This window comes from Abramis brama (assembly GCF_963993115.1).
Source record: "Abramis brama genome assembly, chromosome: 8".
NCBI classification, from domain to species: Eukaryota; Metazoa; Chordata; class Actinopteri; order Cypriniformes; family Leuciscidae; genus Abramis; species Abramis brama.
This window is the reverse complement of record NC_139970.1, coordinates 34919327-34932637: the sequence shown is the minus strand read 5'-3', so window position 1 is coordinate 34932637 and position 13311 is coordinate 34919327. Positions and strand designations below refer to the sequence as shown.

Genomic DNA, 13311 nt, shown 5'->3' with positions numbered 1-13311 from the left:
ATCTCAGGAGAGGCGTAATTCACTGGTAATTTCTGCAAATAAAGCACATCCCTTTAAACAATGACAAAGACAATAAGTGCATGTCATCTGTAACAATAACAAAGGCATACACAAATTTTCCACAAGTTAGATTTTATTACTCCGATGTGAGAAGAGTCTTTATCCAGACTGTGTAAACTTAAAAGAATGATTCAACCACACTGTTTATCACTCGCCTGTTGCTCAGTTTGCATCATTCAAAAGTCTGTATTGTCTCTGTAGGTCTTCACTGCTTGATCTCTGCAATGTTTTTGATGGAGCCAGCCGGGTCTGTCTTGTAGAGCATGAAGTGTCCTTGTACTTGAGCGGCGCTGAGGTCTGTTTGTGCTGCCAGCGCCTGCTCGGCGAACCTCTCAGCCTCGGCTGCAGACTCCTGAGGGTAAAACCTCCTGAACATCTGAGTCAGCTGCCAGTGAGAGCAGGGGCCCACGTACTGCTTCAGATCAACACGGCCAGGTCGGACAAGAGCCGGATCAAGTCTTCAGCACACAGAGGGGAAAAAAGAGAAATGGAAACAACACCATGTCACCAATACCAAGAAAAACACACTGTTCACGGTTACAGGTGTTCATGACTACTGGTACTTCAATTCATTATTACTGGATTTTTTAAATATATTTTATTAAGACTGCACACACAAAAACCAATTTGAACAGAAACTAGAGCATTTTATTGATTGAATATTAGATTTTTTTTAAACAAAATATATTTTGTGTAATAAATGTTACAATGTATATGATTGCTATATACTAAATATATATTTTTATGTATTAAATATATTTTATATATTAAAGGGTTAATTCACCCCAAAATGAAAATTGTCACCAATTACTCACCCTCATGTAATTCCAAACCCAAAATACTTTTGTTCATCTTCGGAACACAGAGGTATTTTTTAATGAAATCTGAAAGATTTCTGTCACTCCATTGAAAGTCTACAAAACTCTGACGCTTCAAAACGTTCATAAGAAGATTTTAAAATAAATCCATATGAATCAAACGGTTTAATCCAAGTCTTCTGAAGAGACAGGAACGCTTTATATGACAAACAGATTTAATTTAAGCATGCTTACTTGATGTGCGAGAACCAATAAGGTTCATTCTCAGTCTCACGTGTCATGGCAGCATGTTTGAGCTTCAGGGAAGAACCAATGAGGTTTGTTCTTGTGCGTCACGCAAATGATGCTGAGCTTCCATTTGCCATATTTGAGTGCTCTATTCATGTTCGTTGATCAATGTTTATATGTGAATAAAAGTCTAAATTAAATCCATTCATCATATAAAGCAATCGAGTCTCTTCAGAAGACTTGGATTAATTAACTTGATTCATATGGATTTATTTTACAATATCTTTATGAACATTTTGTAGCGTCAGAATTTTGGTTCAAAACACTTTTAATGGAGGAACAGAAATCTCTCAGATCTATCTTCATTTGTTTTCCGAAGATGAACGAACGTCTTATAAGTCTGCAAATGGGCTGCATGATATTGGAAAAAAACTGACATTGCAATATTTTGTTTTTCTGCAATATATATTGCAATATGAAAATAGTTTCACCAGATGAATAGGTATTTGGAAAGAATTGATCATTCTAGAATGATTGGGGTGATTTTGTATGGGAGTCAATCTGCATAGAAAATAGTAAACAAATTACAAGCATTAGATAAATATGATAGAACGGTCACATGTTTTGATTCATGTGTGTATTTCAGTTCTAGTGTTTTGTTGTCAGAGTGTTAATTAGTTCAGTCTTCCTCCTTCCCCTGCCCATTTGTATCAACGGTTACTGATTGAGTTAGTTCTGTTCAGTTGTGACTAGTTAATTTACCCTCTCTTGTTTTCTGTGTATTTAAGCCCAGTGTTTAGTGCTATTCAGTTGTCTGTCATGTTACTATTTACTAGTTGTTCTGTTCCTGTTTTTGAATTCCTGAGGAACCTGAAACCTAGTCACAAGAACCAAGATACAAATGAAATAAACAGTGCTTTATGTTTTTCAGGTAAATCTAACAGTATTCAGGTACAGAAATTGAATAATCAAATGTAAATATAGAATTAATGTGCAAAAGTTATTTTCTCTTTGTATTTTGTTAGATTACATTATGTGTCCGTTCAAGCACAAATAGACGAAAAAGAGTAATTGATGACAGATTTTTAATCTAACCATTTAAATATACAATATAATTAATATATATTTTGATGAGTATTAATTTATCTGCCAATATATCTGACTATTACTACCTTGCTTTGTAAAACAAACCTTATTGCCACTAATCTTAAAATTATTAAAGGCAAAAGGGCAAGAATGTTCTTTTGCATTCTAAAGAACATCAAACAAAATAAGTAATGCATAAGTCATGATGAACAAGTTGCAGTAATAACTTTTACCTGTCAATGAAATTAGTTGTCATGAACACAATTCGGGCCTCTGCAGATGCCACTCCATCCAGAGCATTCAAAAGTCCACTGAAAGTGAGCCTTCCCATGCCCTGAAAGGCCAGTGGATCTGTGAGAACACATGGCAAGGAAGTTTGAATTACATTACAAATGCAAAAATATTCCACTGTTTTAACGCTAGGGCCCAACCCAGATTATCATGATTGATAATTACATTGTCTATTATTATTATTATTTTATAATTTAATTATAATTCAACATATAAACATATTCAGAAGTCTGTAAGTCATACTCTCTGCAGGCAGAAGATCCCGGCTGACGAAGGCTGCATCCACGTCCTCTAGCAGGATGATGCTTTGCTGCGGAGCGACACTCAGCAGGTGGTTGAGGCGATCGTCAGACAGGCTGCGGTCACTGAGACTCATCAGACAGATGCTGTAACCCAGCTCACCTGCCAGCGCAGTTCTGAAATACCGCCAGAATGGTAAGACTTGGGACTCCAAATTGCACTTTTGCTCTATGTTTAAAATAGCTTTTTTTGCAGCCATACTATACCATTTAAAAAAAAGTCAGATGTTATTTTCACTGCATCTATAAATAGCAGTATTTGCATTTTATCTAGCAACATAGACTATTAAAGATTAATACATAACATTACAGGTATAGACACTACTGTTAAAAAAGTTTGGGTTCTGTAAGGTTTTTTTGATGTTTTTGAAAGATGTCTCTTAAGCTCACCAAGGCTGAGTTTATTTGTTCAAGAACTCAGTAAAAACTATAATATTGTGAGGTTCAAATCTACACTCTGTATAAAGAAAGTAACTGTACTTACATAAAGCTGCTCTTTCCACAGCCTGGGGGTCCATACAGCAGATAGCCCCTCCTATATGGAATGCCTTATTGAAGCATATTCAACAACAAAACTGAAATTAGATATGAAACATAAAACAAACACAAAAGCAATACTTTTATTTATTACAATGCTTTCTAGTGACATTAGAAATATGCACACGCCTTATGTCCTGATATGGAAGTTTAAAAATAGATTTTTTTGAAAAGTAATATTATCATTTCCTATTTCACCTCTGTCAGTGTACCACTTAGGATTGCCTATGAATTCCTTTACATCATCCACAATCCTCTCCGCCACACCATTCTCCAGCACTACTGAAGACAGGGGTCGTCGTCGCCTCGGAAACCCAAATGGCCTCCACTCCGCTCCAAGTGCAGTGTACATTACAGTCCGGCCATCTTCCTGCTTTAAAGCAAGTTCACGTGCTGCAAGGACACAGAATTAATCATTAAAGGGTTAGTTCACACAAAAATGAAAATTCTGTCATCATTTCCTCATCCTTATGTCGTTCCAAACCCATTAGACTTTTGTTCATCTTCGGAACACAAATGAAGATCATTTAATAAAACTTGAGAGCTTTCTGTCACCTCCATTGACAGTCTACACAACTACCACTTTGAAGCTTCAAAACATTCATAAAGAGATCGTAAAACTAATCCATATGGATTGAGCGGTTTAGGCCACAATTTGGAGACACAATCACTTTATATTATGATCAGATTGAATTTAGGCTTTTATTCACATATAAACATTCATCAACTCACACATCAGTTGTGTGAGGAAGCTCAATGTTTATATGTGAATAAAAGCCTAGATTAAATCTGTTCATCATATAAAGCGATCGTGTCTCTTCAGAAAATTTGTACTAGTTTTATGATCTCTTTATGAACATTTTGAAGCTTCAAAGTAGTAGTTGCGTCGACTGTCAATGGAGGGGCAGAAATCTCTCAGATTTCATTAAAAAGATCTTCATTTGTGTTCCGAAGATGAACGAAAGTCTTAAGGGTTTGGAACGACATGAAGGTGAGTAAATGATGACACACAACTTTCATTTTTGGGTGAACTATCCCTTTAAGGCTGCAATGCATTTCTAAAGAATTCAGCTGACAGTCACATACCTTCTTGAAGTATGTTGAAGAATATCTGGCGGTCTCTGCCCAGGGCAGTGAAGGTGACGGACTCCCAGGGTGTTCCAGTGTGCAGGTCCACCATCTGCTTTTCCCTGGTCCTCTCCACTCTGATCCACTTCCTACCATACCTGAAAACACATAGCCTCAATTAGTGAGATGGATACCTTTGATCCCTGAGAGGAAGATCAAATCAGCAAGTAATGTAGCAATGGGGAGTATAATAAGGAGAACTACAATTTGACTGGTAATGCTAGTGGGTCCTTACTCAGATACCAGCCAGCAGTAATACAAATATTAAAAAATATAAAAAATAAAAATCTCTACATAAATTGTGATCTTACCAAATGATGTGGTTGCCTGGACTTGGATGGAAATCAAACTGCGTATGGACTCGCCCACTCTCATGCTGCATATATGAGGTTTCAACACTCAGATGCTGGGTGTGTTTCGCATGTTTAGTGATCCAGCTTAAGAGCCAGTGATAACTTTTATCTCTGCTGGGGACCTCCAGTGTGATCATGTAATGTCTCCTAAAGAAGATCATGCCGACCTGTGCCCCTTTTCTGGCAACTGCAAGTGCTGTGCCAATACCAACTAGCCCAAATCCTGCCCCAAAGTAAGGGTTGTCCTTCAGGGCTCCAATGAAATCTGACAGGGTCATGATGAAGGTGTCTTCTGGTTCTCTTAAGCAATTAGGAAAAGTATTTTTGTCCCTTCCATTCAATATGCATCCTGCATTCAGAGCAAATGAGGTGAAACCATTTTCATTTTAATGAGAGACTGATAAAACATTATACAAGCTTTCACTAATCAGGTCTATATTTTTATTTAAATAACTGCAGAATTAAAAAGTCACAATACTTACGGTAGTGAAAATATCACACCGCATTTTACAAACATTTTCTCTGTTAACTTTAAAAAAACGAAAAAGGTGACCATCAGGTATAAGTGCAATTAAGCAGAGCCTGCCTACAGTAAGCAATCCTTCTCTTTCATTGCAGCGTAAACAAATCGCTCTTTTGGGTGAGTCGAATCTTTTCAATGACTCGGTTCAACCAATTCACAAATCAGTCCTACTTTAAATTAGTTTTTTTAAACCAGTTCTTTCAGACAAACTGTTCAAAAGAACCGATTCACTAAAATGAAATGGGCAAATCACATGGCGACCTCTGTGTTATTTCCGTTGTTCGAGAAAATAGTTCCGTGTGAAATGTGTTTCACATTAATAGTTCCGTTGTGACTGTTTACGACGCAGTCTCGTTATGACATTTTAGGTATCCTTATGAACAGTTAAATGTAGATTTGGGGTATTTTATAATTGATAATCCTTCAACATATATACAAGATTATTATGTCAGAATTAATGTTCCTCTTTGAACAGAAAAGGCCCAGAAATGACGCCGCTTACATTGTTTCCATCATAACAAATGAAGGTAATTTCTTATCATATAATTTAAGTAATGAGTACAATAAAGGTTTTTTTATTTAATGTGTATCACTGTAATTGTCTCTTCATGCTGAACAGAGCAGTTTGCTGTAACTTAACCCATCTTCTGCGCTTCCTTGTGAATGTGTTGTTTATGTTTATCAGAGCAAATGACACGAACCTAGGCGCAGTAGGTCTAAAATCTGTTTAATAAAAACGTGTTTGTTCCAACAAAACCTCCTTTCAAATGTTCACATAATATTTATCGCACTGTATACTGTTACTGTTCATTGCTAATCATGTCCTTATGTTGTGTTAACTGACAAGAACCCTGATCAGCTTTCAATCTCAAGTCTGGTATTCCATAAACCATTAATCATTTGATCTCATTGGTGATGCCGAACAGTTGTGTTGCCCTGAGAGACAGAAACACGTCATGGTCCTGATGCTGTAATGGAGTTTTACACCTCTTGACTGACTGATGTCCTGTGGAGTTTTGCCCGAATTATAACATGGACCTACAAGAGCCTGGATGTGATGCAGAACAGCTCATGCATTTGGAAAATAATGCAACAGATACACCTGAAGGTAAAACACAGTAATGCTCTTATAAAACAAATATGCTTAATACTTATATATTCAGTAAGATATAGTCCTTAGGGGCTCTGGAATATTTGATTTTGATTGGTCAGTTGTTAGATTCACATCTCTCATATCTCTCTGTGTCCTAATAAAATAATTACGACTCAGATCAATGTTTTATGTTTGTTTATTTGTATATAAATATACTATACAATCAGCCAGTTATGATCGCAAAATCTCGTATAACCCTGAAAGAGGTAATTTTGTAATAATGACAGGCTGACAATACAGTATCCCACATATATATCGGGTATGAATTTGTCTTTTGTCGATAATACAAAGTGTTTTATTTTCTTTCTGCTGTAGTTTTGTCTCATTTGAATGGGACAGATATGCCTGTGCAATCTAAAAGAAGGAAAGGTATGGCCAAAAAATTAAAAGCTTCAACAAAAAAGGGGAAAAAATCGACCACCATTACCCAAGGAAAGTCTCCATCTAAAGGTAAGTACCATGAATGTTATGATTAAAATAATTGTAATCCCAGGTCTGACCAGGTCCAATTTTTCTATTTAGTGGGACATGTTGCAGAAGGCACCGAACACATGTTTCGCACCCACATCTGCTCCGAATGTAGACGCTGTTTCAAGACTCGCTCCCATTTGATAGAACACATGCGCATCCACTTTCCCGACCCCACTCTGCAATGTCCCACCTGCAAACACCATTTCACCAGCAAGAGTAAGCTACGCATCCACATGCTGAGAGAGACGGGACAGAAACTGCACCAGTGTCATCTATGTGAGTACGGAGCGGTGGAACGCAACTCTCTGCGACGACACCTTGCCAGTGTGCACGGGCATCAAGAGGATGAAGCTCCCAACGAAGAGCTGTTTAAGTGCCCAACTTGCCAAAAGACATTTAGTCAGAGTCAGGCATTAAAGATCCATATGAAATCTCACAATAAGACACAAGATGGACAGCCATTGCTTTGCTTCCATAAAGGCTGCTCATTTCAGTGTACAGAAAAAAAGCAGCTTCAAAAGCATGTATTAGATGCTCACCAAATTGAGGCCGTAGAGTGCCGTCATCACGCCTGCGGCTCCTTCTTCGAGAGTCAAGATGACATGGAGAAACATTTCCGCATGCATCAGGCTTATCACTGCCCCCACTGTGACTTCTCATGCTCAAATAAGAGCCATTTTCAGCAGCACAAAAGACAAGGACATCCAGGGAAACAAGAACTGAACTGTAGCTTCTGCCCTTTCTCCACCCTCAACCCTGTAGAGTTCGATCAACATGTTGGTCACTTTCATGCCAATGAGAAAACACAACACTGCCCGCAGTGCAGCTTTGTAACAGCTCACAAAAGAGTCCTGAAAAGACACATGCTGATGCATACTGGTAAGATATTTAGTTTCTCTAGATAGTTCTTTAAGTGCTTATAGGGTTAGGTCACTCAAAAGAAAATTCGGTAATCATTTACTCGCACTGTTGCCATTCCAACCTTGTATTATTTCATGAAATATTTCCATACAGAGGTGGACAAAGTACACAACTTCCTTACTTGAGTGAAAGTACAGATACTACTGGTCAAATATTACTCAGTTTAATTTAAAGTACTTGAATAGAAGTACTTGTTTTTAAAAGTAATTAAGTGTCAAAAGTAAATGTCAATGCATTGTTTCATTATTGTTGCATTGTTGTATGTAATACTTACAGTATCATATGCCTCTGAATCTATGCTTGCCTACCCTCATATCAATATCAAATTTATTTCTAGAACACAGTTCCAGCAGTGGGATTGAATGTGAGATTGAATAAGTGCACTCAATAACATCCACAATGGTTTCGGACACCCAAATGGCTGTTCCCTCAAATAGTGCCCTATTTAAAGTATTTTGGCTTTTAGCATGAATATGTTATCCTTACTGTTATCTATAAGCTAGTGTGCTGCAAAACAATGACAAAATTCGCATTTAGATGACCTAACCCAACGCTGAAAATGAAAATCAGGGCTTTCATTTCCAACCAAAATGCAACCCCTGCAACCAAAATCATCCCCTGACTGACGTTACTACTTTCTATTCAAGGACTTTGACAGAATTGTAGTGGAGTAAAAAGTAAGATATTTGTCTTTCAAATGTAGTGAAGTTAAAGTAAAAAGTTTCCAGAAAAAATAATACTCATAGTACCTCAAAAAGTGTACTTAAGTACAGTACAGTAAATGTACATTGTTACTGTCCACCTATAAATCCATACAATAAAATAAATAAATGTAACAAAAGTAGTCCATACAAATTGTGTGATATATTCCAAGTATTCTGAAGTCATGCAATACATTTGTGTAAGGAACCAAGTGAAATTCTGCTAACATGAGCTACATTCTGCTGTAGCTCTCAAATTTCATAGCATTCGCACAAAGCTATAGTTTGGCTGCAGTAAACTTGAAATACTGGATAGCACACAAGTTTACTTGGATTGCTTTTATGATACTTTTACAGTGTTTTTTTAATCCTTTTTGGAGTTTGGCAGTATTAATCACCATCCACTTTTATTTTGTGGAAAAGAGCAGCGTGGATATTCTGCTTTACATCTTAATTTGCGTTTTACACAGGGTTTAAAAATGACATGACTGAGAAAATGATGATATAATTTTTATTTTTGAATGGACTATTTCTTACGAATTACTTATTGGCCATGGCTAGACATATTTAACATTTTTATTTACAGGTGAAAAGCCCCACAAATGTACGCAATGTGACTTCAGATGCCGTGATGAGACGTACCTTTCAAAGCACATGCTGACGCACTCCAGTGACAAGCAGCACATGTGCTCAGAATGTGGATACGTTACGAAATGGAAACACTATCTCAGTGTCCACATGCGTAAGCACGCAGGAGATCTGAGGTTTGTACCTTGATTGTAATTAAAATGTGATTAAAAAAAACAAAAACATTTCAGTTTATTTTACTGAACTGTGTCTTCTCTCTTAGGTACAAATGTAATCAGTGTTCATATCGTTGCCACCGCATCGATCAGCTGAACAGCCATAAACTCCGTCACCAGGAAAAATCCCTGATCTGTGAGGTGTGTGCGTACTCCTGCAAGAGAAAAACTGAACTGCGCAACCATATGCAGCTGAAGCACTCCACAAACGTAGATCCCCAACCTCCTATTTACCAGTGCAAGTTTTGCCCTTACACAACAAAGTACCGGCAAGCCCTGCATAACCACGAGAACTGCAGGCACACCCGGACACGCGTGTTCCGCTGCGCACTTTGCCATTACACCACATTTAGCAACACCGGCCTCTTCCTGCACAAAAAGAAATCTCACGGATATGTGCCAGGAGATGTAGGCTGGCTTGAGAAGTATGCAGAGAAAGAGAAAGAGCAGAGCTCTGCGGATTTGACACACAACTTTTTCTCCAAAACCGCAGCACCTCAGACTTCAGATTCAGAAAACAGGGAAGAAACAGGGAATACAAAACAGTCTAATAAGACTATAGATGACTCACAAGATATGTCTATAAATGATAATGAGGAAGAAGCAATAGCAGCCACTATTGAACAAACTGAGGAAATTACTTTAGTACGGCAGGTCAGTCTTGGTATTGAGTCTGCAAGAGAAGAGGCAAGTAATCTTTCAGAAGGACATCCAAATGATGAAGAACAGTGCGGCACCCCACTTTTTACTTCCCAAACCAGCACGAATAGCACACAAATGATACTTGTTGAGACTGTAAACATACAGGACACTGCATTTGATGCACACGTTAAGAGTCATGTTGGACTTCACACATTGCATACAATCCACCAGAACTTCCCAGAACCATCAGTTGAGGATGATGCAGCTTGTGAGGATCAAAGTGACTCTGAAGACCTGCCACCAGTGACAGAAACTGTAAGGAGCAGGGAGGGACTCCATCAGGATAACTCTGTAGAGCCCTCAGCTTCTGAGAGTCGTCTGCAGGTACTGAGAAAACAGGATAAAGACCAGGCTGAAGCACTCATACTAGAAGGCAGGGTGCAGATGCTTGTTGTCCAGACGCGGGACAATATGTTCCAGTGTAGCCGTTGCTCCTATGTGACCAGAAAGCATGCAGCATTAATCCGGCACTGCAAGTCGTCTTGCCAGGTCATGAAAGCAGGATTACGTTGCCAGGACTGTGGCATGAATTTTAAACAGCAGCGTTCTTTGAACACCCATCGCCTCCGGAAATGCCTGCTGAGGGGCAGAAAGAAGTTTGATTTAGCAAGCACTGTAGGTAAATCAGGGAGTTGTGTAGCTAGTTCAGGGAGTGATGCATCTATACAGATCCAGAGTTTGACTCATAAAACAAGATCCCTCAAAAAACAATCTGAACCTTTTAAAGTCACTGATTCTACAGATTCAAGAGTAAAATGTTCAGCTGAACATGAAGCCCCACTGTCTTCTATTATAACTGTAGTAAATGAGACTGATTCAAGCACATCTGAAGGAGGGAAGGCAACTGTCGGGAGTAGAAACAAGATAGCGGAAGTGGAGGGATCGGTAAATGATGAGACCTCTGGCTATATTGAGGATGATGGTAGGTATACTTGCAGAAAATGTCCTTTCTCATCTGTTAGGAAAGTCACAATAGATCGGCATTGTGCAACATGCAGCGGAAACACCCATAAGGTACATCTGGCTGAAATGGGAGAGCAGTTTGAGCAAGAGGATAATCCTAGCGACTCAGACCATGATCAGGAGGAAGATGGGGCAAATGACTCGGAAAGAGATTCAGGAGAAGAAGAGAGACCTCAAAACCCCAAACCTCGATTCTCATGTCCCAAATGTCCTTTTCTCTGTCACCAGAAGAGAGCTCTAGCAAGCCATGAAATAAAGGGCTGTTTAAAACCAGGTGAATTACAGTGTCCACACTGTTCATTTGTTGCCAAATCAGAAAAATCTCTCAACCATCATATCCAGGGTCATAAGAAAGACAAGAAGGCTACTAGAGGTAAAATGTCTGGTAATCTCCAGTGCAATCTTTGCTCCTTTACCTGCAAACAAAAGCGCTGCCTGACACAGCATGTTGCCGTGAAGCATGAGGGAGTCCGCCCTCACCGCTGCCGCTTCTGCTCATTTAGCACAATTCGTCGCTACCGGCTGGAGGCCCATGAGTCCCTGCACACAGGTGTTGGGAGACATAGCTGTGAACTCTGTGGCCAAACTTTCGGCACCACGTCCAGACTACGCTTACACCATCAACGCATTCATGACAAACAGGCAACGCACTTCTGTTCACTTTGCGATTACAGAGCATATAACCTCAACGACATAAATCGCCACAACTTGAGCTGCCACACTGGTGATCTTGCCTTCAATTGCAGCCAATGCAATGCACGTTTCAGCTCTGAAGTTGCCCTGAAGCAGCACTACCACAGAGCACATCCAGATGCTAACAGCCTGTCTTGCACCCAGTGTAACTTTACCTGCTGCCGCCAAGCTGCTCTCAAAGCACATATGCAGCGTGAACATTCTGAAATCAAGACAAAAGATCCTCAAGATGGTCCGGAGAAACCAAATAAGATATCCATCAACCATCAGTGCTTGGTTTGTTCCTTCAGCACCCATAAAAGGCTTCTTCTGGTCCAGCACATGTTAGATGAGCATGAAGATGGCCCAGCAGAGGAGAAAACTCTGAAGTGTGATGTTTGTGGTTTCTCTTGCACCCACCAAGTGGTGTTTGACCAGCATGTGCGGTCACATGGAGGAACCTGCCTCTTTAAGTGCACCGAATGCAAGTTTTCCACCAGGAACAAACAGAAGATTACGTGGCACATTCGAATCCATACAGGAGAGAAACCTTACCACTGTGAGATGTGCAACTATGCATGTGCTGATCCATCAAGACTAAAGGTATGAATGATTATTAGCTAAGATGAGAAGAGATTCAAGGTTGGGGAATTTGGGTTATGACTTTCAATTCTGTTGATGCTCTTTATTTTAGTATCATATGAGGATTCACATGGAGGAACGTAAATATCTCTGCCCAGAATGTGGCTACAAATGCAAATGGGTCAACCAATTAAAGTATCACATGACAAAACATACAGGTATGTGCTATAGTCTAACTTACTCTAACTGTAAAGTTCCTGCACACCTTGATGTTTTATCCTCGTTTCTAACAGGTGTCAAACCGTACGTATGTGAGGACTGTGAGTACCGCACCAACCGTGCCGATGCCCTGCGCATCCACCGGGAGACACGCCACAGAGACGTGCGTTCCTTCATATGCGAGAAGTGTGGAAAGGCCTTTAAGACGCGCTTTCTGCTCAAAACACACCAGAGAAAGCACAGCGAGGAGCGGCCTTACGTGTGCTCCGTATGTCAAAGGGCGTTCCGCTGGCCTGCGGGTCTCCGCCATCATTACCTGTCCCACACCAATCAGCTGCCATTTAAATGCCTCTACTGTCCCTACCGGGCTAAACAGAAATTTCAGGTTGTGAAGCACCTTCAGAGACACCATCCAGACTTGCCTGTTCAAGATGGTGTGGGTAAAGACCAAGAGGCCTCTAGTATGGGTACACAGAAGACATGGCTTGAGGAAGAAGAGAGACAAGAGGATGAGCAAACTGCTTTATAGCACATGCAAACAGCAAGGGACATGTAACCATGCACTGTTTCTGTATTCATTTTTTCAAGTGACATTTGTTCATCATGTGAAAGTATAACATGTCTTTGTATTCATAACCCTCAAACCACACGTAATAAACTTCTTTTTTTCAGTATGTTTATTCCTTTAAGACAATAAAAACATATATTTACCAGGGCATGTTCATAATACGAGCATAAGATACATTTACTTTGAACACTTGCTTTTGGGTTATTTATAAAAGGTACTTTACCGTACTCAAT

At 39.4% G+C, this 13311-nt stretch overlaps 2 protein-coding genes across 2 annotated transcripts; one reads left to right on the top strand and one right to left on the bottom strand.

Moving 5' to 3' along the window:
- Window positions 1–118: 118 nt before the first annotated feature.
- On the bottom strand, window positions 119–5460 carry bcs1l (BC1 (ubiquinol-cytochrome c reductase) synthesis-like). The gene is made up of 8 exons (XM_084122168.1): window positions 5283–5460; window positions 4759–5149; window positions 4406–4545; window positions 3518–3712; window positions 3267–3330; window positions 2727–2899; window positions 2426–2543; window positions 119–518 (listed from the first exon to the last, which is right to left on the bottom strand). The coding sequence occupies exons 2-8, from the start codon at window positions 5076–5078 to the stop codon at window positions 266–268; spliced, it is 1263 nt and encodes a 420-aa protein (XP_083978294.1). The 5' UTR covers window positions 5079–5149; window positions 5283–5460; the 3' UTR covers window positions 119–265.
- A 162-nt stretch (window positions 5461–5622) lies between these two features.
- znf142 (zinc finger protein 142) lies at window positions 5623–13181 on the top strand. Its single transcript, XM_084122163.1, has 8 exons — window positions 5623–5850; window positions 6250–6431; window positions 6792–6926; window positions 6999–7826; window positions 9156–9333; window positions 9420–12312; window positions 12404–12509; window positions 12585–13181. Exons 2-8 carry the CDS (start codon window positions 6356–6358, stop codon window positions 13037–13039), a joined length of 4671 nt encoding a protein of 1556 aa, XP_083978289.1. The 5' UTR covers window positions 5623–5850; window positions 6250–6355; the 3' UTR covers window positions 13040–13181.
- Window positions 13182–13311: the final 130 nt, after the last annotated feature.

Coding starts and splice junctions, on each gene's coding strand:
- bcs1l (XM_084122168.1), bottom strand. CDS start 5,078: ATGACCCTGTCAGATTTCATTGGAGCCCTGAAGGACAACCCTTACTTT. Junction 4,546..4,758: donor CCAGGCAACCACATCATTTG/GTAAGATCACAA, acceptor ATGTGTTTTCAG/GTATGGTAGGAAGTGGATCA. Junction 3,713..4,405: donor CTTCAACATACTTCAAGAAG/GTATGTGACTGT, acceptor GTGTCCTTGCAG/CACGTGAACTTGCTTTAAAG.
- znf142 (XM_084122163.1), top strand. CDS start 6,356: ATGGACCTACAAGAGCCTGGATGTGATGCAGAACAGCTCATGCATTTG. Junction 6,432..6,791: donor TGCAACAGATACACCTGAAG/GTAAAACACAGT, acceptor TTTCTGCTGTAG/TTTTGTCTCATTTGAATGGG. Junction 7,827..9,155: donor ACACATGCTGATGCATACTG/GTAAGATATTTA, acceptor TTTTATTTACAG/GTGAAAAGCCCCACAAATGT.